The 25887-nt window shown below is 44.2% G+C and overlaps 1 protein-coding gene across 22 annotated transcripts in view; it reads right to left on the bottom strand.

Moving 5' to 3' along the window:
• ADGRL3 (adhesion G protein-coupled receptor L3) overlaps window positions 1-25887 on the bottom strand; it is a 574776-nt gene that overhangs the window by 326454 nt on the left and 222435 nt on the right. For all 22 annotated transcript variants that reach the window (XM_082206024.1, XM_082206018.1, XM_082206034.1 and 19 more), the window contains exon 4: window positions 18424-18637. In XM_082206024.1, coding sequence (XP_082062150.1) covers window positions 18424-18637 — 214 coding nt within the window. The remainder of the gene's footprint in view (window positions 1-18423; window positions 18638-25887) is intronic.

Below are 25887 nucleotides of genomic sequence, written 5' to 3'. Positions count from 1 at the left end.
AAGGGCATGGATATCTGTCAGCCAGGCACTTGTGTTCTCAGCTGATTCCTTTCATGACAAACTCCCAGGCCTAATCTGGCTTGAACGCTGCTTTTGCTGGTTGACCAGAGAGCCAAGGCTGTCTGCTGTTTGTCAGCAGATGAGTTTTCTGCCTAGATAAGAGAGTTCTCCTCCCCCTCGCTCCCCGAATACAGAGCCACAAAATCCTTCAGAATGGAAATCTCACTGAGGCACCAGCTGTGCTCTTGCAGTTCCAGACCAGTTGCTGTAGAGACTGCTGCTACATCCTAATTAGAGGAGAAAATACCTGCTTCAATCTTATCTACGTCATCCCCCCCAAAAAACACTTTTATGGCCACAACCAGCGCTGGATTGACGTATAAGCTAAACAAGCTATAGCTTCGGGCCCCACTCTCTTGGGGGGCCCCAAAAAGTTAAAGGGGAAAAAACTGGATGTACATTTCCAAAATATAAGATAAAGAACAAATAAAATAAAACCTACATACAGCAACAGTGGCAAATGGCTTTAGATGCCTATTAGGTCCATAAATTACCATATAGCATATATTCAACACAAAAAACAGCAACAATTTGTTGTTGACAAAGGGCAGCTGGGCATATAAAGGGCCCCATTACCTTCAGTAGCTTAGGGCTCATCAAACCTAAATCCAGCCCTGCCCACCACCATCCCTGGGTGGGTTCAAACCACCAACCTTCTGGTTAACAAACACACTGACTCATTGCACCACGAGGCAGTTGGAAAGTCTTGAACCTCTAGAATGAAATGACCCAGTTAGACCATTGTTGTAGCTCTCTCTGTGGCAAGCTTCCCCTGGTGAGGGATGCAATTCTGTCACTTCACAGGTTCTAAGGCTGAGTTATACCATCAAACATCAGCTGAGCTCCTAACCATCTTGAATTTCTAAGCCCAGCACTACCACTGCCTATGTTGTCAAGCCTTTCCCTGAAGGAGATGCTATACTACTAACTTGATTCTTACCCACCTGTTTTAGGAGACATGGAGGCTGCTGACAAGGTTGTTGCTGCTGACAGCAGACTCATAGGATTCTGCAAAAACTACAAAACACCTTGTAACAACACGGAACCAGACTGGAGTTATCATTGTCAAATGGCAAAGAGGGTGGTGTGGAATACATTATGCCATAAGGGCCCTTATGTACCAAATGCAATCGGAAATAAGATCCACAAAACTGTAAATATACTTGCAATGTACTTCCAAGAACAAACATATAGAAATAGGACAACGAGCAATAATACTGTGGTGTTTTCTAACTTTGCCATGCATGCTTTCTATATTATTATTATTATTATTATTATTATTATTATTAAGCTCTGGTTATGAAACAGAGCTCCATTTAGGGTGTGGATGGGGTCAGTAATTGCTTCAGCGACCCACCAGGTACAAGCAGAAATTCATGGTGCATTTTATACCCACATTTGAATCTGTAGAGGACTAGCACTACTGGTTGCTGTCTAGAACTGCAAATATTAAAAAGTCAATTAATAACCTGCACTTTCATATTTTTTGATGTTTCAATATTATTATTAAATGTGAATAAACTCTTGTTTCTTTCAATGCATTAAGAATCAGTCTCATTGCTTTGTTTCCCAGCGGCAAAGGAACAATTTTACTACAAAGGAACATCAAAGTCTCCTCACAAAAAAGTAATTAATCAAAGTCATTGACGTAATAACCTAATCCCACTTGATCCTGGAAAGAAGTGTCCAGCAATTTGCTGTAAGCTGATGTAATTGGTGTCCTTCGGTCCTTTTATGCGAGGAAACCTAATGGCAGCATTATTACAAGATCTTACAAGATTCTATAAAAGGGCACAGGGTTCAAACAAAAGACAGCCCAACCAGAAAGTCTTCAGTGTACCTAATAAACTGCACTTGAGTAGGAAATTGAATCTGATCGTCTGCTAAGAGACAGATTAGGTTTATCTGTAGAAAAATGTGACATTCTGAACAATGTAATCAACAAATCAAGGCATGACGGTTTGAGTATATACAGCAACTCTGGCCTGACTGCATCGGCTGCCAATGAGTTTCCAATTCAAAGAGCTGGTTTTGACCTATAAAACCGTAAACGAAAATGAAAAGAAAGAAAGATGTTAATTGATTAAGTAAATTTTATGAGAAATTTGTTTTGCAAAACTGTTACAATGATATACACTGAAACTCAGCCAGGGGGACTGGAGGAAGTCACTTAACAATGTTATTAAGAGTGGAATAATTACAGTTAGGATTTATGTTTGTTTGTTTGTTTATAAATTCTGGAAAATCAATAAAAAATTATTTGGGGGGAAAAACAAAACCTTAAATGGCACAGGACCCCAAAGACCACCTCTCGGCATATGAACTGACCCGGACCCTGCAATAATTATCTGAGACCCTTCCTCCTTTTACAAGCGCAGCAGGGGACCCAATCCACACCCAGTGTACTGGGCCCAGAAAAACCTGTTGGCTCACCTGCCTCTGATATCAGTTAGGCTGAGCAATGATAACTTGCCCAAGACCACCTAAAACATTTCATTGCCTAGCAGGGATTTGAACCCATCTCTTCCCACTCTTTCCCCTCCAGCAATTCACTGGCGAGTGTGGTTGATATAAAGACTTCTGGTTACTGCGGGCAGCAGTGACACCATTGCAATATAAAAAAAAATTAATTGATTTTAATTCAATTCTAATCTGTCATCTTGCTAACGATTACAACTGAAGATGAATGTCGTGTTGCTGACGACAATATCCCTGTATTCTTTCAAATAAGCTTTCATGTCCAGAAACTCTGTAATCTGTAATGGTCTTTGAAAACGTTCCCCATATAAGTGCAAGAATTTAATTTGACTTCTAATTATTTATTGTAATAAAGCTGTTACATAAATTTCAGTTGTGCTTTGAATAGTTTCTCTCTCTCTTTCTACCTGTCATGAAATTGGTGACTACAAAAATTAAGAGATGAGCCCAAAGTTTCCCCCTCCCCCGACCCATTTGCTGAGTGAAGAAAATTATATACAGGGGAGGCGGGAATATATTTTCTTGAAACTGAATTGAGCAGCTTCTTCCTTTGGGAAACAGCAAATACTTCCCGCATGCTCAGAATTCAAATGAGATCCTGAAAAGGTACATTTCCTCACTGCATGTTATCAACATGCCACACATTTGAGAATCTCACAGTCCTTGCCCAACCCGAGGAAGCCCCCCCAGGACTGGATTAGGAGTTAACTGTGGGCCAAACAGCTTATATAATCAGGAGTCCCCGTGCTGACACGAAGGAAATTAAATTAATGGAGATGCTATTCAAACACACACATGGAAAAGTGGAACTGAAATAACTTAATATGATTAAAACTTGAATTAATTTGTGCAAGCATGAGAGTTCTTGCCTTCGCGAAAAACAGTTTGGATCGGCAGACATTTTGTGTAAGATTATGTTTTCATTCACGTTTGGCAGCTGCGCTCGGCTTCACGGTTTTTAGTTAATTGGTCCTTGTTTTGGGAGGTGAAACAATCAATTATTTTGAGTGAATTTTTAAAAATGAGAAATAAATTAAAAACCTTAAAAATTAATCAGTGCTGATAAAAAATAAGAAGGAACTGTGTGAAATCTATATGATAAATAAATCTATAGATATGTTTAGGGGTGCTTTTTTTGCATCCTGCCTGCGGCTCTAGTGGAATCCCATGGAGGAGGGCCACTTCAGGCACTCCAACCAACATGGCGGGAGGGAGGGTGCGGTGGCAGCTTTTGGTGAGATCTCATGGACCTCTCACAAGATCTCGCCAGAATCCTGCCATTGTGCAACACTGGTAAGTGAGGCTTCAGCGGGGGCGGCAACACCTGCCTGTTTCGCCACCTGAGGCTGCCCCCTAGAACATGGGAATGGTTGGACGATGGGAAGGGGTAAAGTGAGGAGAAGAAGAGGAAACTCCCCTACAAGCTTCCATCTCAGGCCCTGTCCCATCTCTCCGCTCTTAGAATATGGGTGAAGGTCAGTGCAAACTGCCTGTTCTTGCTCCACTCTTTGTACAGGGTACTGAGAAAGACGAAGTGGGTCTGCCTCCCTTAAACCCTAACAGAGGCAGACTGGAAGCAGCTCAGGGTGGGCAATATGCACAACAAAGCAAATGGAGAGGAGCTGGTGTCTTTTAATTTTGCCCCTGTAGGCAGCTACCCCGTTCACTAGGTAAAGGTAAAGGGATCCCTCACCATTAGGTCCAGTCGCGACTGACTCTGGGGTTGCAGCGCTCATCTCACTTTATTGGCCGAGGGAGCCGGCATACAGCTTCCGGGTCATGTGGCCAGCATGACTAAGCCGCTTCTGGCGAACCAGAGCAGCGCGTGGAAACGCAGTTTACCTTCCCACCGGAGTGGTACCTATTTATCTACTTGCACTTTGACGTGCTTTTGAACTGCTAGGTTGGCAGGAGCAGGGACTGAGCAACAGGAGCTCACCCCATCGCGAGGATTCAAACCACCGACCATCTGATCGGCAATCCCTAGGCTCAGTGGTTTAGACCACAGTTCCACCCATGTATCACCCTGAACGTTACCATGGTTAATAGTATTGAAAGCTACTAAGAAGCTGCATAAAGGTAAAGGGACCCCTGACCGTTAGGTCCAGTTGTGGACGACTCTGGGGTTGCGGCACTCATCTCGCTTTATTGGCCGAGGGAGCCGGCGTACAGCTTCTGGGTCATGTGGTCAGCAGGACTAAGCCGCTTATGGCGAACCAGAGCAGTGCACAGAAGCACTGTTTACTTTCCCGCTGGAGCGATGCCTATTTATCTACTTGCACTTTGACGTGCTTTCGAACTGCTAGGTTGGCAGGAGCAGAGACCGAGCAACGGGAGATCACTCCGTTGCGGGGATTCGAACCACCGGCACCTAGCTGTCTACAAAATGACACCAACACTTGCACATACTATCCTGAATATAATGGAGAAGTAGTTCCATTAAAATTTCATCTCCCAGCTTCATCGATCTGGACACATTTCTTCCACACATGGTGCCACCACTAAATCACTGAATATAAAATCCTCCTCCTAAAACCTCAACTGGATTCCCACCTATTCTCAGTCTTGAAGGCCACTTACAGCATCTCACCTGTGATGGTCTCCCTTTTCTGAGCCTCAGCCTTCTTACCTTTTGTCCAGAATGAAAGGGTCAAATGCATTGCCCACTGCTGTTAGGCACAACATCACTCAACCCACTTTTTAAAGATTTCCAGCTATATGCTAAACTGTAGTCGGATGGAAGTCTTGGGCAAAATTCAGTAAAACCGAAAATTCAGACTAAAATAACGTTAAGTCCATTGCAGACAACCTTGACTACGGCGAAACTTCATCTATATCCATTTCTCACAAATATGGTAATATGAGAGCTAAACTGCATATTCTTTTGGTTCTGTTTTCATGTCGTAGTCCCCTGATCTAAGCCCCTATCATCCCCACTGATGCCCACTTTGCTTCCGCTTCAGGTTTTCTCCCTATTCCGTTCCTCTTCAACATATCCCATTAAATCAGGGAGCAGATACTGGACATTATGGTACAATGACACCGGGCAGCCAAACATACCTGTCTAATTGCTGATGTCATGCAAATAAAATTAAGTCCCCTTAGAGTGAAGGTGAAGCTTAATGTACTGGTTACATGTGGGCACTGAGGGATCACGGAATGAGCACTTTTCACAGCGTTCTCTCCCCCCCCTCAAAAAATAGAAACGGCAAAAGAGGTCTCTCTTTGTATCCTGCATATTTTGGCTCAGCCCCAAGAAATATACAATATTACTGGCAAGGCACACCTAGCTCTTGTGCGTCCTTTCCAATTTGCCAGGAGAATGGATTTACAATTCTAAAACCATCTGCTGCTCTCTTGATCATCACACTGCGCCGCAGCTGAAAGCAGGATGATTACAAAACGCTCACGAGATATTGCTCTTAAATCCGAGCGTGGAATACAAGAATGCGGAGGCAGCTGCATGCAGCAAGCAATTTGCACGAGGCCTCCCACCACGGGGGACTGGGGTTTTTCATCATACCAGCAGAAACTGTGTGGGGTGGAAGTGGGGGGTGAGGAATGACAGCCGTACAGCGAGAATCATGGAGATAAAGTGAGGCGTTCATGACACAAACAGCTTGTTACTTTATCCCTCTTCATACATCTGAAAGAATGTGTATGGACCTAATTATTAATTATTATTATTATTAATATACCGCCCTACACCCGGAGGCCTCAGGGCGGTTCACAGAACAAAATCAAATTATAAAACCACAAAATATATAACCAAAATTAAAACAACCGTTCCGGAGGTCCGTACTTAACCTGAAACTGTTCTTAACCTGAAGCACCACTTTAGCTAATGGGGCCTCCTGCTGCTGCCGTGCCGCTGGAGCACAATTTCTGTTCTTATTCTGAAGCAAAGTTCTTAACCTGAAGCACTATTTCTGGGTTAGCAGAGTGTGTAACCTGAAGCGTATGTAACCCAAGATACCACTGTAGAATGTGTTGTGCAGTTTACTTAGATTCGAATTTGCTTGCTGCAAGAACAGTGGTTAGTCTTCCTTTGAAAATATAAACATGAGCAGCTACTTGGCTCTGTCTTTAGCACTAAATGAACACTGGGTTCCCCTGTGAGCAGAAATAAAGAAATAAAGAAAAGCACAGTCTTTTTTCTGTTAATGCTACAGATTAATTTCAGGTGGTGCAAAAGTCAATTGAAGGCAAATTAGGTAGCTTAATCCAGTGGTTGGAATGCATGTTCATTCCCCTATAGGCAAAGTACCATAATTAGGTGGTAGACTGTAATATTCCTACAGTTCTATGATCACTTTCTTGCACGGCTACGTTCGGTGCTTTCCAAAACAGACCACCCAAGATTTATTTGCACCAAGCACAGCCTAAACTATTAAGTCTCCTGATCCATTTTAAGACTATTATAATTTGCAGATTTTGGCTTTTGCATCTTTAGAATCCCCTCACTGCCAATTTTTTAAAATTTTATTTGCAGAACATCCAGCTTGTTGAACCTGAAAGCTTACTTCTAGTTGGCCCTAATAAAAGTATTGCCCAACTATTGCTACGGGATTATCTCTTGGCACTCTCTCACAGAGCTTCTGTGAATCGGGGAGGGAAAGACTGGGATACGGTTGCTGCATGGTGCCGTGAACAATTTAGAGGCAGTGTGAGGTTTTGTTGTTGTTGTTTAGTCGTCTAGTCGTGCTTGACTCTTCGTGACCCCCTGGACCAGAGTACGCCAGGCACTCCTGTCTTCCACTGCCTCCCTCATGCTGGTCTCTTCGAGAACACTGTCCCACCATCTCGTCCTCTGTCGTCCCCTTCTCCTTGCGCCCTCCATCTTTCCCAACATCAGGGTCTTTTCCAGGGAGTTTTCTCTTCTCATGAGGTGGCCAAAGTCTTGGAGCCTCAGCTTCAGGATCTGTCCTTCCAGTGAGCACTCAGGGCTGATTTCCTTCAGAATGGAGAGGTTTGATCTTCTTGCAGTCCATGGGACTCTCAAGAGTCTCCTCCAGCACCAGAATTCAAAACCATCAATTCTTCGGCGATCAACCTTCCTTATGGTCCAGCTCTCACTTCCATACATCGCTACTGGGAAAACCATAGCTTTTACTATACGGACCTTTGTTGGCAAGGTGATGTCTCTACTTTTTAAGATGCTGTCTAGGTGTGAGGTTAAAAGGTATAAAATTAATACATCCCAATTATCCGTGTAAATAAGACTTAAAATTGTAGGCACATTCACAGGTAAGATAAAAATGTTCACCGGCAGGAAGTCATTTAGTGACATACTCGTTTGCAGAATCACGGTGCTGCTGGTCTGGCCAGTTATACACCTCAAATAAATTATTATTCTGTCTGAGCAAAGGGGCTAATTGCAGTGCTGACCTGGACGGTAAATGGCTCTCACTTAGCTACTCTCAGTTAGAGCCAAGAAAGTATTCCACCCCTCACCCCTCCTTTGCCAGGCTACTTTTCTGAAGAGTCCCCAGCTCCGGTTTTCAGCACATTTTGGCCTTTACCTGGCACTCAAAAGAAACTCTTGCTCTGGGCTCTTGCACCCACCCATGGCAGGCTGATTAAAGAAATGCAACACACCTCTCTCAGGCGGCAGAACAAAGTGTCAGTGACAACTCTTTCTCATCTGAAGTGTTCCTCCACAGGTATTAATTAACCGTCACTGTGTTCAACAAGCCTCAGATGCGCCACAGAAACAATGACAGGAGCAGCTTTGGCGCTTCTCCCGCACAGAGGGAAGGTGCCGTGAGCTCACACAATGATGGGGGTCAGGGGTTTGGGATTTTGTTCCTTAATCTGAGAAACTGCTTAATCAGATACTGCAGAACAGAAGCCAGCTGCAGGGGGAATGTGTGGGGTTCGCAGAATCACCTTTGAGTAATGGAGAGGGAAGGAAAAAAGTCTTCAGAAAAGCTCCAGATAAGAGGTGGGGCCTTTCTTGCAAACAACACGTTTCAACATCGTTCTGTGTGAAACTGCTGGGGGGGGGCGGTACCCCAAGGTCTGAGTTGCACTGTCAACACAATTCTACCTCTCTTTCTATCCTCTGGTCTCAGAGAGGCAGCTGAAATCCTAAGACAATACCTGGAGTAAGTTCTGGAATAAAAGGTAAAGGGACCCCTGACCATTAGGTCCAGTCGTGGCCGACTCTGGGGTTGCGGCACTCATCTCGCTTTACTGGCCAAGGGAGCCAGCGTACAGCTTCTGGGTCATGTGGCCAGCAGGACTAAGTCGCTTCTGGCGAACCAGAGCAGTGCGCGGAAACGCCGCTTACCTTCCCGCCGGAGCGGTACCTATTTATCTACTTGCACTTTGACGTGTTTTCGAACTGCTAGGTGGGCAGGAGCAGGGACCGAGCAACGGGAGCTCACCCCGTCGTGGGGATTCAAACCGCCGACCTTCTGATCGGCAAGTCCTAGGCTTTGTGGTTTAACCCACAGCGCCACCCGCGTCCCTAAGTTCTGGAATAGATGTGGGCAAATAAACGGAGCTTAAATCAAGGTTGAGATCTGCAAGGTGCAAAATCCTTGGCTCTGGAAGGAGATTTACCAGTGGGTCAATAGGAGGTGGCACCCCCCCCCCTTGAAAGACCAAATATTCAGTTTCAGAATTCTCCTGGACTCAGCACTAGGGAAGCCCTAGTGGCATTGGTAGTCAGGAGTACACTTGATCAAAATTTGACGGTTATTGAAACAGAGGGGTTTCAGAGGGAAACGGAACTAAACATTGTTAAAAAAGTGAAATACTTGGGGGTCAATCTGTCTTCTAAGAATTTGAATCTATTCAAAGATAATTATGAAAAATGTTGGTCAGAGGTTAAAAAAGACTTTGAAATTTGGTCAAGACTGAAATTATCCTTGTTAGGCCGAATTGCAGTTATAAAAATGAACGTTTTGCCAAAAATGTTGTTTCTGTTTCAAGCCTTGCAGATCGTGGACAGAGTGGAATGTTTTGGAAAGTGGCAGAGGGATATCTCTAGGTTCGTCTGGCAGGGCAAAAAGCCCCGAATAAAGTTTAAAATATTAACTGATGCAAAGGAGAGAGGGGGGTTTGCCCTGCCGGACTTAAGGTTATATTATGAAGCTGCGGCCTTCTGCTGGATGAAGGATTGGATCTTATTGGAAAACACTGATGTCCTAGATCTGGAAGGCTTTAACAATTCGTTAGGTTGGCATGCGTATTTGTGGTATGACAAGGGGAAAACATATGGAATGTTCAAAAACCATATTGTCAGGAAAGCAATATATATGGTCTGGAAAAAATACAAAGACTTATTGGAAAGTAAAACTCCGAGGTGGATTTCACCAATAGAGGCCAAAGCTCGGAAAACAGCCAATATGGAGGCACATTGGCCAAAATATTGGGAAATAATAGAAAACATTGGAGGTAATTGGAAGTTGCAGAGCTTTGAAAAACTAAAGGATAAGGTGCAAAATTGGCTACACTATGCCCAAATTAATGAGGTTTTTAAGCTAGACAAAAAGGTAGGATTCCAGGTGGAAAAATCGAAACTTGAGACAGAGTTGTTAGAACCAAAGACCAAGGTATTATCGAGAATGTACAACTTGCTGCTTAAATGGAACACTCAGGATGAGACAGTTAAGTCAGCCATGATAAAATGGGCTCAAGACATTGGTTACAATATTATGTCCGAAGACTGGGAAAGGTTATGGACCACCGGTATGAAATTTACGGCATGTAGTGCCTTGAAAGAAAACATTATGAAAATGGTATACCGGTGGTACATGACCCCAGTCAAACTTGCCAAGATATACCATTTGTCTGACAATAAATGTTGGAAATGTAAGGAGGCTGAAGGGACATTCTTTCACCTCTGGTGGACTTGTCCAAGATTGAAGGCCTTTTGGGAAATGATTTATAACGAGTTAAAAAAGGTGTTTAAGTACACCTTCCCCAAGAAACCAGAGGCCTTCCTTCTGGGCATTGTCGGCCAGAAGGTGTTAAAAAAGGATAGAACTTTTTTTATGTATGCTACAACAGCAGCAAGAATCCTTATTGCTAAGCACTGGAAGACCCAAGATTTGCCCACACTGGAGGACTGGCAGACGCAATTGATGAACTACATGGAACTGGCCGAGATGACTGCAAGGATCCGAGACATGGGAGAAGAGGCAATGGAGGAGGAATGGAAAAAATTTAAAGACTATTTGCAGAAGTATTATAAGTTGTATGAAACATAAGACGTCGTATGATTGGGAACGTTAGCCCCAGCAATGAAATTTTATTATCTATGAAACTGACAATATTTATGAAAGAATCAAAGTTTAAACGGGTAAAAAGGATATTATGTTATATTTTTAGAGTAATTGGAGAATAAGAGACTTAAACTTAAATTGCAACTGAAAATGTAAAGAAACACATGAAATAAGGGTATAATTTGCTGGCAAATTTCATTATCAAGAATGCACTCATGTGGGAGATGTGGGGAAGTCCAAAGGAAATTTGAAATAAGTTGCCGAAATGGTTGAGATTTTCTGTTTTTTCTTTCTTTTTGTCTTTAGCTCTGTCTTTTTTTTGTTCTCTATGTAATTTGGAAAAAATGTAATAAAAATTATTATAAAAAAAAAAAAGGAGTACACTTGATCAGCTTGGGCTGGCAGGGCCGGCCTACCTATGAAGTGACGTGAAACAGTTGCCTCAGGGGGAAGGCTTCCTTTGGGCACGCACCGCCACGCAGGACAGGCAACAGAGGAGGCAGCAGTTGCGGCGAAGCTGGTGGTATTTTCAGTTTTGCCTGAAGTGGAAAAACATCCTGGGGCAGGTATATGTTATGTACTGAAGTTCTCACCCTGGGCCAGCAGTGGGATACTGTAGATAGTTTTCACTCAGGTCCACATATGCAAATAAGGGATTGAAAGTGACATTCAGTGATTGGATAGTTACAGAAAGTGGTTAATGTTGCGTTCTAGTGGAGCTCTATATAAGCAGGCTGGCTGAACCCTTCAGTTCAGTTCTGTTCTGGCCTGTGAATAAACAAGAGCGGTTTGAAGAATCGCTGTGTCGTCTGATATGTTCACCCACAACTTAACAGTATACCTCCCTACCTGGGGAGACCTAACCTATACATAAAGCCTATATCCTGGTCACATCCATTGACTACTGCATTGCACACTGCATGGGGGTTGCTTTTTAAGACAGTTCAGAGTCTCCAACTATGAGGAGAAAGCTTTGTTTATAGTGACCCCATGGCTTTCAAACTCTGTGCCAGTGAATTTGTGGCAGGCTTCCACACTTCAGGGATTCTGGGGGGCCTTTAAGACACTCCTCTTCCAGCTGGCATTTGGGGACTTTTTTGATTGATATTTTTATTGGCTGGACAGTTGTTACTGCTGTCTATGTCTTATTGGTATTTACTTGTGTTTGTGAATCCGATGGTTTTAGATTTTATATTTTTTTATTTCCCACTTTTGTAAATTTTATTGCTGGAAGCCACCTTGGAGGGACACTGTCCCAAAATATGTGCTAGAAATATTTTAAGAAAAGTAAGTGCAGTCAAGTTTATGTGCAATCAAACTGGGACAATCATTCAGTCCTTTGATTCCCTTAAACCACATTACAAAAAAATGGTGGCAATACACACACACACACGTATGTGCACATGCACAACACACACACACTTTTTAAAATAATCACTAAAACAATCCAACATAATTACTGATTTGAAATTTCATCATACAAATGCCAGTGAAAAAGCATGGTTACTTTCAGTATTAGCTAACAAGAATTCAATTTTTGCCAATTTGGCCGTTAAAAGATGCCTGAGGAGTTGCTCCAAATATTTCCATCTGACCTCCTTGTAAACAAAGAAGCAAATAATGATAAACATCTTCAACTATGCACTCGCCACTAACGGATTATAAGAAATATTTGTAAAACTGTCCAACACCGCCAAAGGCGTTTAGTGAAACTATAAGTGGGTCATAACTAAGGAGAAACTTGGTAAGATCTGTTGGATAACTTTGGATGCATTCATCCCTGAAAAGGGAAGATCTGGCCAGGGTTGCACGTGATTTGGGTCCTTCGAATGTGTGCTAGTATAAAGCGAGACTGTGAAAGGCACCAGGAGACTTGGAACAAGGGACTTAAGACAACAGAGTAAAGGTAAAGGTAAAGGTACCCCTGCCCGAACGGGCCAGTCTTGACAGACTCTGGGGTTTGTGCGCCCATCTCACATCTATAGGCCGGGGGCCAGCGCTGTCCAGAGACACTTCCGGGTCACGTGGCAAGCGTGACAACGCTGCTCTGGTGAGCCAGAGCCGCACACGGAACGCCGTTTACCTTCCCGCTGGTAAGCGGTACCTATTTATCTACTTGCCCCCGGGGGTGCTTTCGAACTGCTAGGTTGGCAGGCGCTGGGACCGAGCAGCGGGAGCGCACCCCGCCGCGGGGATTCGAACCGCCGACCCTTCGATCGGCAAGCCCTAGGCGCTGAGGCTTTAACCCACAGCGCCACCCGCGTCCCAAGACAACAGAACCTAGTCATAATAGGGTGTTTTTAATTATGTTATTTGTATAATTGAAAAAGACTGAACGATAGGAGTGGAGACGCTCCTTCAGGTCTCTCAACTAAAGCACCCATGACAGATGGCCATCCAACCTCTGCTTTAAAATCTCCTAGGAAGGGGAGCCCACCATCTCCTGAGGGAGTCTGTTCCACTGTCCAATAGTTCTTACCGCCAGAAAGGTCTTCTTGATGTTTAGTCAGAATCTCCTTTCTTGTAACTTGAAGCCACTGGTACCCTCCAGAGCAGGAGAAAACAAGCTTGCTCCATCCTCCATGTGAAAGCCCTTTCAATATTGGACGATGGCGATCATATCTCCTCTGAGTCTCCTTTTATCTATCCTATCATGAAGTTCAATCTCAAGCCTGACAGGCCACTCAGTAACAGCATCTGGAAACTTCAGTGGGTACAAATTGCCATCAAAAGTTGGAGGGAGCTTATGACTGCTCCACAAATCAAGGCCAATGATTTGCTTCCAAACATTCGAAGAAGTTCAGGGCTAGAATGCTTTTAAGAGCTGCTTCCTCCTATACTATTCTGCCCACCCCCTGGGGTCATCTAGGGCAGAGGCCCTTCTGTGTTTCCCATTAAGAAGACATTGGTGAGGACAAGTGAAAGGGCTTTCTGCGTGGCGGCACCAAGACTGTGGAGCTCCCTGTTCTGGGGTTTCACCACCAGGGAAAGCTTCTCCATTGAGGCATAGATTTGGTTTTCAGCCTAATATCAATTTATTATGGCTTTGGTCACCACTGATTCCACGCCAAGAAATCAGACTCGATAAAACTCAATCAGTGTTTTGGAGTGATGCCAACATTAAACGTAACATCTTGCAAGGTGTTAACACATGATACTACAATAAAATGAAGCTTATTACTGTATTGTTTCACACACTCTATTTTCTCATCAACCAATAGCGAGGCCCAATACTGAAAGCCTGAACCCCAAACCGTGCATAAGCAGGGAAGAACTATGGTCATTCAAAGATTGTTCACGCACACGTGTTCATCGATTAGCGCCTGCAGGTGAATCAGATGGTGATTTCCATGCCCCATGCGCTATTAGAAACCAGGCACCCATTGACAAAATATGCATATCATTTCAGGGCCAGTTTATCATTGATGCTTGCTCCATGCAAGAAAACATACAGTGGTGCCCCACAAGACGAACGCCTCGCAAGACAAAAAACTCGCTAGACGAAAGGGTTTTGCGGTTTTTGAGCTGCTTCACAAGACGAATTTCCCTATGGGCTTGCTTTGCAAGACGAAAATGTCCTGCGTTTTTTGCAAGTTTGTTTCCTTTTTCTTAACACCGTTAATACAGTTGCGACTTGACTTCGAGGAGCAACTCAAGGAACGCGGTGTGGTAGCCTTTTTTGAGGTTTTTGGTGATTTTTGAAGCTTTTCCAAAACTTATCCGACACCGTGCTTCGCAAGACGAAAAATTTGCTAGACGAAAAAACTCGCGGAACGGATTAATTTCATCTTGCGAGGCACCACTGTACTGGGACAATTTTCACACGGAGACACCATTTGTATAAATTAATGTGGCATTTGCCAAGCTGGGACTCTCCAGATGTTTTGAACTGCAACGCACATCAGCACCCAAGCAGCATGGGTGCCTGGGGGCTGCTGGGAGTTGCAGTCTGGGAGTTGCCGGCGTTTGTCCACAGACAGCTTTCTGGGTCATGTGGCCAACATGACTAAGCTGCTTCTGGAGCAACAGGACACCGTGACGGAAACCAGAGCGCATGAACACGCCGTTTACCTTTCCACTGCAGCGGTACTTATTTATCTACTTGCACTGGTGTGTTTTCGAACTGCTAGGTTGGCAGGAGCTGGGAAAGAGCAACGCTCACCCCATCACGGGGATTCGAACCGCCGACCTTCTGATTGGCAAGCCCAAGAGACTTCGTTGTTTAGACTACAGCGCTATAGGCACCCAATCCCAAAGTCCTTGGTTCCCTAGATATACTGGGTTTTCAAAGCACCCTTTGTTGACTTAACCATGGTCACACAGATGTTCTGCTCAGGCATTAGAAAAATCTAAACACATCACAGGTGCGAGACTGCACAGGTCCATGTGCGCTTGCACAAATCCCCTCCTCCAACCCAGGCTTGTTTTTATTATCATTTGTTTCCCAAAGAACTTGATGTTTCCAGATAAGCCAAACACATATTTTTTTTTTTGAAATGCACAAATCCTGCATTCCAGCTAAGCGATTAACAAATGACAGATAAATAATCCCACAGCTGAAATGTCCACAGAAAGCAACTTTGTATACAGTACAAAAATTACAGATGTAAACCACAAGGCCAAAGACTCTCCGGTTACAGCACGCCATCATTTCCCATTATAATAAATCTCACAGAGGAGAGGCTCAGCTATAAAATGATTATTCTGGGATGAAGGTTAGCCTAGTATTTAAACGGTCCCACCACTGAAATTAATGGGGATTACAAATAAACCGATGAAAAGTGCATCTTGTTTTGTTTTTTACCACAAATGTAAACAACCAGAAATTTAGAAATAAAACAATGACAGTCTTTTAAAGTTCTAACTTCCTTTGCAAACAAAAATTAGTCAAGATTCAGCAAACATTTAACAGATGAATCATATCAATGTCACTTTTGAATAATCAGCCGTATTCAAGAATCACATTTTCATGTTTGCATTCTCCATGCACCATGTGTTTGCTTGTGTGTGTGTATGTACTGAGTTTATATTTTACATACAATTAAGTTTGTTCCGGGACGCAGGTGGCGCTGTGGGTAAAAGCCTCAGCACCTAGGGCTTGCCGATCGAAAGGTCGGCGGTTCGAATCCCTGCGGTGGGGTGCGCTCCCGTCGTTCGGTCCCAGCGCCTGCCAACCTAGCAGTTCGAAAGCACCCCCGGGTGCAAGTAGATAAATAGGGACCGCTTACAAGCGGGAAGGTAAACGGCGTTTCCGTGTGCGGCTCTGGTTCGCCAGAGCAGCGATGTCACGCTGGCCACGTGACCCGGAAGTGTCTTCGGACAGCGCTGGCCCCCGGCCTCTCGAGTGAGATGGGCGCACAACCCTAGAGTCTGGCAAGACTGGCCCGTACGGGCAGGGGTACCTTTACCTTTACCTTAAGTTTGTTCAAGTTGGGAGGCGTTAGGTATTTCAGAATTGCATAAAGGATACCCAGTGTTAGAAACACAGATATATAAACTAATCACCAAATGGCACCTTAAACCTAGGTTGCAGTTGTCACAATGTGTGCACCATTTTTTCCAATGAAATGTATTAATTATTATTAACTTCATTTCTATACTGCTATATATATATACACACACACTACACACACACACACACACACACACACACTGTTAAAAAGTGCCTAGCGTGCTCTGGTCCACGGGTTTATGAAGAGTTGGACACGACTAAACGGCAACAACAAATACTTAAAAAATCAAAGCAGTTTACAAGACATTGAAACATCAAATAAAACAATCAAGAATAAAACAAATTTCAAGTTTGAAGGAAAATGTTTCAGACCCTTCATATTGCTTTCCCCATATTTTTTACTACTTAATTTATATACTTGCCCCACAGCAGAAGTTCTCAAGCCAGTGTGGTCTAGTGGTCAGAGTGTCAGGACAGGACCTGGGAGGGCAGGGTTCAAATCCCCACTCAGTCATGAAGCTCACTGGGTGACCGTGGGCCAGTCATAGCCTCTTGCCCTATCTCACAGTTGTAGGGATTAACTAAGAGGGGGGTGAGCCATGTACGTCTTGGAGAAAAAGGTGGGAGATAAATAAGCCATTCTGCTTACCTGATAAGAAAACTGGAGGGGCCAGCCAGATGGAGATGTCAGTTGTCCACCTGGCATCCAGAGATCTCCATGTGGTTGCAGTTTGACCCACACCAGTTGCAAAATGTGCTTGGTGCCTGAGGGATTTCTAACACTGAGGATACAAATCTAAGGAATATTTAGTAAGATGCAAGTGCATTGATCTTCAACTGGTGGGAGGAGTCCTACACATTAGGCTCATGTCCTGATCTAAGATGGGTTGCACCAGCAGAATGATATGGGTATAGGTTTTGGTTCCGGTTTTTTTAATTATTATTTTAAAAAAAGAGGAAAGGAGAAGGGAAAAGAGGAAGATGAGCCAGGTGTGGCTGTTGAAAATAGTAGGTCCTCTGTTGGTGGGGAGAAATTGTCACAGTCCTAAAGGTAAGTTATGAATCTGGATATTCTTAGTTTGAATTTGGACCCTGGCATCAACTCACTTGGTGACCTTAAGGCTCCAGCCTTTCTCAACTTGTGGGTCCCCAGATGTTGTTGAACTACAACTCCCGTCAGAGCTCAGGGATGATGGGAGTTGTAGTCCAACAACATCTGGGGACCCACAGGTTGACAACCGCTGCATCCACCTGATCTTAAGAGGACGGTTGTAACAATTGCTGAGAGAATGTGAACACAAAAAAGCTGTAGAAATATGAAGGGTTATTTAGGGGTCCCAGTTTGGAGAACACTGAAAGGCTACAGGTGTGGTGGACCAGGTGTCAAGAATCACAGAATCTTAAGAGTTGGAAGGGACCCCAAGGATCATCTAGTCCAACCCCCTGCAATGCAGGAATCTCAGCTAAAGCATCCAGGACAGACGGCCGCCCAACCTCTGCTTAAAAACCTCCAAAAGGAGAGTCCACACCTCTCGTGGGAGGTCAGTCTAGGAAGAAGAAGAGCTTGGATTTGATATCCCGCTTTATCACTACCCTAAGGAGTCTCAAAGCGGCTAACAATCTCCTTTCCCTTCCTCCCCCACAACAAACACTCTGTGAGGTGAGTGGGGCTGAGAGACTTCAGAGAAGTGTGACTGGCCCAAGGTCACCCAGCAGCTGCATGTGGAGGAGCGGGGAAGCGAACCCGGTTCACCAGATTACAAGTCCACCGCTCTTAACCACTACACCACACTGGCTCCCTAATGCATTCAAGACACACCTGAAGTTAATGAGCAGTAATTCACAATTTCCTGATCAGGCTATTGTCATAGGAAGCCTCAGCCAAAGTTTAGGGGCAAGACTGTGTGCTGGAGGGAGAGGAAAAGCACGGAGATAAGCAGAGTAAGGGAAATTGATCTGTTCAAGAAACCAGGGTGGCAGGGGTTTAATATCAAATAGGGATTCAAAGTAATGGTCTGGGCCACAGGGTTGCTGTGCAACAAATATTTGGCCTCTGGAAGCAGCCATTTCGCGGAATGGTTTTAGTCTCTCCAAGACAGACATTCCAAGAGCCTATACAGCCTCATACAAACACAGAAGTTCATAAATAGCAAGCAAGATTAAGACAAAATCCACCGCGCAAGAATGTCAAACACCTACCTTTGAGTCATAATCTTATAGGCATCTGGCAGATAACAGCGGATATTCTCCATCTGAGCAGGATCAGAGTCGCAGATTTTATCATCCGTCCTGCCATAGTTGGCACTTTCAATCATGATAACATCTGTTCCTGGACAGCGCAGTTCAATTGGGTAGCTTTCACAGGAAAGTTCCCTTCGGACCACTGCCATTGGAACAGGGGCACGGCTGAAAGCTGTAGACAGGAGAAAAACCTCAATGTTTAGCATGCAGAGTCAGGGATTTTGTTTCATAACATGGACTTATGTAGAGTTTTGTGGGAAAAGTTTTAAATGTGCAGAGTCATTTTTCTGAACTGCTTGCAGAACTGGAAATTTCTTTCCCCCCCCCACCTCCCCAGTGGCTTTTAAATACACAGTGCTAATAGTGTTGACGTGAAACCCCAAAGCTGTCTAAAATGTATGTAAATTTTTTAATATATTTTTTGCAAACCAGACCCACTCCAAACGCCACGAGAACTGTGAGGTCAGCTGCCCTGTGGGGTCTGAAATGCCCCCCTTTTCAGATTTTTAAAAATGAAAAGCACTTAACTTACTAAGTTATTAAGGATCCAATTTCCCCCCTCTTGAAATGAATGGTAAGTGAAGCTACCAAACACCTAAGATAACTGGGGTCTGTTCTATCTCAAGTCAGTCCTTAAAACAGGATACGGAAAACATTTAACATTCTGGCGACACCAAGAGCACTGGAGTACACCTCTTTTAGTTATAGCCGTACCAGCAGTAGTGATAATAATAAATTGGCACATTCTTCTAAAAAACCAAAAAAACCCAAGCAAAAGCAAAACATTGCAAATGACTGCAGGCGTCCCTAGAAAGTTAATGTTGCTCCAAACTGGTTTGGCCTGAAACAGTAGTTACAACTTTTGTAGTGCAAGCTTACAACACCCTTTTCTTATTTGAAATTTTCTTCTGGATGAGGTATATTGGACCACTCTCCTTCCACTACTTCCTATGAGTCCAGTATTTCACTTCAGCCTTTTTTTGTGTTTATTTTCTATTCTTCTGCGAGTCCTGCATTTGACCTGTGGATCTATTCTGTTTGCTCACCTGGGCTTAGCATAGCTGTCAACTTACAGATTTGAAAATAAGGGACCAGCAGCCTCAAAAATAAGGGATCAGCAGCCAAAATAAGGGATTTTCAGGGCACAGGTTGTTCAACTTCTGAGCCCCTCCGAGCCAAAGGCAGAAAGCCCAGCCAGCAGCCAAACGAAGCCTCAAGTGGTGGTTCCCACAGCGCAGCAACCCGGCAAAGGGGATGCAGCAAGGGAAACCACCGTCACCTCTTCACTGGGAAGCGCTGAGCAAAGGCGAGTCCCCAGGCAACGCGGCCGATTGGATCGGCACAAGGCATGCAAGCTCCACCCCCCAGTCATTCTTAGACTCCTTATTGGGTGAGCAACGCAGCCAAGCAACACAGTTGGAGCCTCCCTCCTCCCTGGCCGGCAGGGAGGGAGGGAGAGGAGCTGCTTCCTTTGAAACCCGGGAAATTTAAGGAACATCATCAATAAGGGACAGCAGCGGGACACGGCGCTGGGATAAGGGACTTTCCCGCCAAATAAGGGGTGGTTGACAGCTATGCCCGATAGCCCAATCAAGAAGTTATCATTGTGGGGTCTAATTATACCCTGTAATGGCATTTGTAGTTTCTGAAATGTGACACAAATGAAATCTATTTTTCTTTTATAAAGTGGAGCCATTTTGAAATCAATAACCTTTATTTCCAGCTTGGACTTTTAAAGGGCCCCATTAGCAAATTGATACCCTGCCGAAGGATATATTTACATCTATTTGCAGAACATAAACCTCAACTCACTTGTGTTCCTTAATAAAAATTGGGACAAAATTTCCTCCTTCAACAAGCAAAACGTCCAAATACATCAAACATCCCCTTTGCCTTTGCATTATCTGTCCCATTCCCAACACAGAGAAACTTGGGTCTGGTGCAGATGTAATGTTTGTTTCCTGCCAATCATAGACTGAAAACTGGGAGTTTTGGGAATTAATGTTTCTCCCATTCCCACTGGGCTGATTTGCTAACCCTCTTCACTTCCCGGAATTAGGATGCCTCACAACCATGATCTACAGATCTTCCCCAGACTAGGACATCAATGTCTAGTTTACAAAAGAAATATGGTTTGTTGAAGCAACTGTGTACAGTGGTGTGCAAAACTAGGGTAAGCACCAGGAAGCAAATGGAGGGAGAAGAATCTCTCACACAGACAGAGGTGGCAGGTGGCAGAATGATCCTGGATTTTAGACACAATAGCAACAATTTTGTGTAGTCTTACTGCTGAGCAAGAGGAAAAGAGAACTTTGCAACTGATATTGTAGAGAGGAGAACACATTATCTTCATAATACAAACCTCTGTGTGTTATTTATTGGGGTGGGGGCAACCACAGATTGACCTCTTTTGTGTAGCATTGGGAAGAAACCTGATCTTGTTTTACATCTACTTTGAGCCTTTCCAACTTAACATTTTATTTGCGGCCGAATCAGATCTGTCAGAATGTGTTAAGTTTTGCTTGCTCCCCACTGACTATAACAGGGAATCTAAAAATGGCTATAACTTTAATTTTCACAGAAGCGGGTGCTTTCTTCTCAGGCAAAGCGGCTCCTCCAAGGTGGCTTAAGCCTGCCAAAACGCACACATTTTGTGCAGAGGAGTTTATTTTTCAAAAGAAAAAGAAAAACAACAACCCTTATAACAATTTTTTCTCTCTGCCAGAATTGAATGCAATTTGCAGCCATGGTTGACCTCTTTGAGGGGATGATTCCTGCCAAATGGAACAGATGATCTTCCACACTTGACCATTCTGAAGTGTTTAAGATATAAATCACTTGAACTTTCCTAGTGTTTTGTGGGCAGTCATTCTGAAAACTGGTGACATGAAGGAGGTGCCCCCTGGGTAATATTAGGCTGGCAATGTGATACACAGATGGGAGTTTACTTAAGGGACCAGCAGGCTTAGTGGAGTGGAAAAAAGTTCCAGACTTACAGGAGCAAGGAAAACTTTAAAACATCCTTTCAGCAAAACTTAAAAGAAAGCTACAATCCAGATGGCACTTAATGCAAATGCCATCTCCAACTCCTCAAAAGATTCCCTCAATGGTGTCTCCAAAATTTTTTATATATCACTTGGGAAGACAGGCAAACTAATGCCAGTGTACTGGAAGAAGCAAAGATCACCAGTGTCAAAGCAATGATTCTTCAACATCAACTTCGTTGGACTGGTCATGTTGTGTGGATGCCTGATTATCATCTTCCAAAGCAACTATATTCCAAACTTAAAAGTGGAAAACGTAATGCTGGTGGTCAGCAAAAGAAGTTTAAAGACTCTCTCAAGGCAAATCTTAAAAAAAAGTAGTATAAACACCGACAATTGGGAAACACCGGCCTGTGGACGCTGCAATTGAAAGTCCATAACACCTTTGGTAAACAGCCTTTACCAAAGGTGTTATGGACTTTGAAGATGCTCAAACTCAGGACGAAAGGGAGAAACATGCTAAGAGGAAGGCACATTTGGCAAACCCTCACCATGATCAACTCCTGTCCAGAAACCTATGTCCCCACTGTGGAAGGACGTGTGGATCCAAAATTGGCCTTCACAGTCACTTAGACTCACTGTTAAGACAGTGTTTGTGGAAGACAATCTTACTTAGCTATGAGTGATCACCACGAAGAAGAAGAATGCATGCTAAATAAGATGTATATAGACTGCACTAAAATAGATGCTGGAAATATCCCAGTCCAGGGGCTGATGTGCTACATATGTTCTGGTTATGTGCTCAGGCAGCAGTAGCAGGGCTGTTGCTGGCTGCGAGATACGCCTGGAGAACAGCAGCCTATTGGCAGGGCCTGGTTTGGCAAGCTAGCTCCAGCCATGAAGAAAAGGATCTTTGCCACAGTTGGAGCTGGTTTCCATGGGAGGGAGCACCTATCTATCCGAAGGCAGTCATTAACAGTGGGCCCACCCTGCTGGGGCAGCCCTAAGGTGTGCTGAGGGTGAGGACCCTCCTTCTGGGCAACTGGTTGTGAATGGGGTTGCGCCTAGGTCAGTTTGAGTGCCAACAGGTCAGGGTAGTTGAAATCTCCCATGACTACTATATCTCATTTCAGAATATTTGGTAAAATGCTCTAGGCAAGGCTCCATCCAAGTCTTCAGTCTAGCTTGGAGGTCTATAGCAGACTCCCACAGTAAAGTCACACGCCCACAATGGCTGGATGAAGCAGAGTGTTGGGGGGTTCCAGCTGGGGTACCCCCAAGGGAAGAAGGCCAAGGGGTTGGCTTTGTGGGGAGTTGAAGATGGAGACTCATAGGGGCCAAGGCTCAAGCTTCAGCAAAAGTTTTATATAACATCAGGCTGGAGAGACGCTGACAATACAGGCATGTGCCAGAGCTTCTGGAGTAGTGGTGATGGCCAGGACTGGCTTTGAGGGGCACGCATTTTGCCACCGATGCTTCCTCGAAATAAAAGTCCTTGTGCCTTGAAGATGGAGAGGAGGATCCCAGAGCCATTACACCACAGAAGCAACGAAAAGGCTTTTGCTATTAGCTGTGCTCCCACCGGAGTCTGTGGCTTCTACGTCCTGATCTATTTCTGGCTCTGCGAAAGGATCAACAATCTTTTTTTAAATCAAAAGTTGCCAACCGTAGTTAACACGCTGAATAATGTACACTTTTTCTTTAGACCAAAGACTAATGTGTTCCTGTGTGCATGACCTCACAGAGCCATTCATGTTACATTAATTATTAGATGCTCTTTACACATTCCACTGTGGACGCCTACACTGTAAGAGACGACAGAGGCAAAGCTTATGAAAACATGCTGAAAGTGTTTGTGTGTATACTTATGAAGATGAAAGCATGTTGGTCCTGCCCCTCGCTTTTTATTTCAAAGATCTGCCACATCTGACTACAAGGGCAATAACAACAGGTTAAAATGGGGAGGGGAGTTGTGTGGACCGAAACAAGTGTTGGTTTTTTTTAATTGAAAAATAAGAAAACAGAATGACCTTCTCTGATGCTTTCCAATGATAATCTAAAACAGGTGTTTCATCCGCAAGGGTTGTGAGTATAGATTTCTTTTATGGCCATTGTAATATGCAGTTTAAATTATAACAATTAATAAATAATAATACCAGGTTGCATCATGCGAGATACTTTCCCCAGATTAAATTAAAATTGAAAGGTTGAGAAATGCTAGGCAATATTGAGAGATTTGGGGTCAAGAGAGTCTAAATGAATAAATTAATACATAATCACTGGTGACACACAGAAATTAATTCTGATGTTGCTTCAGTCCCACAACTATATCTAGTTGGCATAGTCTACCAGGTTCTGTGACGAGCAGCCAACATCTAAAGCCATGCTATAAAGCTTTGGAGCGGCACTAGAGAACCCTTGGACGCCTTATTGTACATTAGTGCAGCAATGAACAGACTAGCTGAATTGCCAACAGAGCTCTTTGGTGACCACCTCCACGCCCCCTTCCAAATGGAAGACTGTGTCCGCTCACCCAGATCACGCTTATTGGTTGCCAGAGACGTGGCAAAATGAACCATTACACTGATATCTGTTGTTTTGGCTGGATTCTAGAAGCTCTGGTTATATGCCAGCTGTTCTGGCAATCTGGATTACTCTTCAGGGCAGCCAATGGCCATCTGTGTTTTGTGACAACCATCCAAGGACGGCTTGAAATGGTAGCGGGTATTTATCAGCATGTGCATATTTGGAGGAGTTAAGAGACACTGTTGTTGTCGTTATCGACTCATCAATCCCTAACATACATTGACTGCCCCGTTCTGGCACTGTTCCTGCACCTACAGATCTCTAGATAGTAATAACCATGAACACTTGGAAGAGCCTTCTTTCATGACCATTTGAGCAGGAAAAGGTGTGTAATTACACGATGCTGTGTAACTGCTCTTCTTCTTATGGACTGTGTGCCATGGCTTTCTGAGACGCCTCATGAAGAGCAGACGGCTGAGTGGATAACCGGGATTTACTGGCACACATAACTTTGTGAACGCATCTTACTAGGATCATGGTGGACTTTTCTGAGCTCCTGGAGAATAATACCTTTGTGTGACTTGGGCTGGGCCAGAGTATTTTCTGGTGTACATGTCCCCAGTTCCATTTTTAAAAATTTTATTTATAATTTACCAACAATACAGTTACTCATACGCTGATAATAAGCAATACGTTAACCAGTGACTTCCATTCCACCCTTCCATGGTTTCACTGACTACCAATTGCTGCTGTGTATTATAATCAAACCATAGCTTCTTTTTCTCATGTTATTCTCAATACAGTGGTACCTCGCAAGACGAATGCCTCGCAAGACGAAAAACGCGCAAGATGAAAGAGTTTTCCATTTTTTGAGTTGTTCCGCAAGACGAATTTCCCTATGGGCTTGCTTCGCAAGACGAAACGTCTTGCGAGTTCTTGCGAGTTTGTTTCCTTTTTCTTAAAGCCGCTAAGCCGTTAATAGCCGTGCTTCGCAAGACAAAAAAACCGCAAGACGAAGAGACTCGCGGAACGGATTAATTTCGTCTTGCGAGGCACCACTGTATCCTTTTACTGCTGAATTTACTCGAAACCTACTAGCGATTTAACCTGTTTACAATAATTCTTCATATAATCTACAAACATTTTCCAGTCTTCCTTAAAGGCTGTTTCGTCTTGGTCCCTAATTCTACTGGTTAGACTTGCTAATTCTGCATACTCCATCAGTTTCGACTGCCACTCCCCTTTCATGGGAAATGCCCCCTTCCCGCCATTTTTAGCATATAGAATTTGGGCTGCATGAGTACCATACAAAAACAAACTCCTTCGATTCTTTAGTCCAGTGGTTTTCAACCAGTGTGCCATGGCACCCCGGGGTGCCTTGAATGTTGGTCAGGGGTGCCGCGGGCAACACTGGACTCTGTCCCCCTTTCCTTCCCTCCCTCCTCTGATGCCCTCTTGCATCTCTGCCTCCCAAAGGCTTGCACAGCTGTTTGCTGCAGCAGCCCTGGCTTCAAGCTCTGCAAGCAAATGGTGCCTTTCTTTGGGGCTCAAAGACCAAGGACAGCAGCAGCAGCTGCCCAGAGGACTCCCAAGGAGAGGGGAGAGCAGAGGAGGCAGAGGGAACACACCACAAAGGAGGATGTTCGAAAAAGGGCGAGAGGCTGCCAGGTCTGCAGGCAAGGGGTGACATAACTGGGCTCCTGAGGCCCACAGGGGTGTCACAGAAGGAATGTAGTTGGCCAAGGGAGCTATGGCCTCAAAAAGGTTGAAAACCTCTGCTTTAGTACATTTGACTCAATTAATCCTAAAAGAAATGCTTCTGGTCTTTTGTGGAGCGTCCTTTTAAACATTTCCCCCATCTCATTATGTCCCCAATTCCTACCCTGCCTACATATACAGTGGTACCTTCGGG

Source organism: Podarcis vaucheri (assembly GCF_965113315.1).
Source record: "Podarcis vaucheri genome assembly, chromosome: 17".
In the NCBI taxonomy this organism is placed as follows: domain Eukaryota; kingdom Metazoa; phylum Chordata; class Lepidosauria; order Squamata; family Lacertidae; genus Podarcis; species Podarcis vaucheri.
This window is presented reverse-complemented; position numbering and strand designations above follow the sequence as displayed.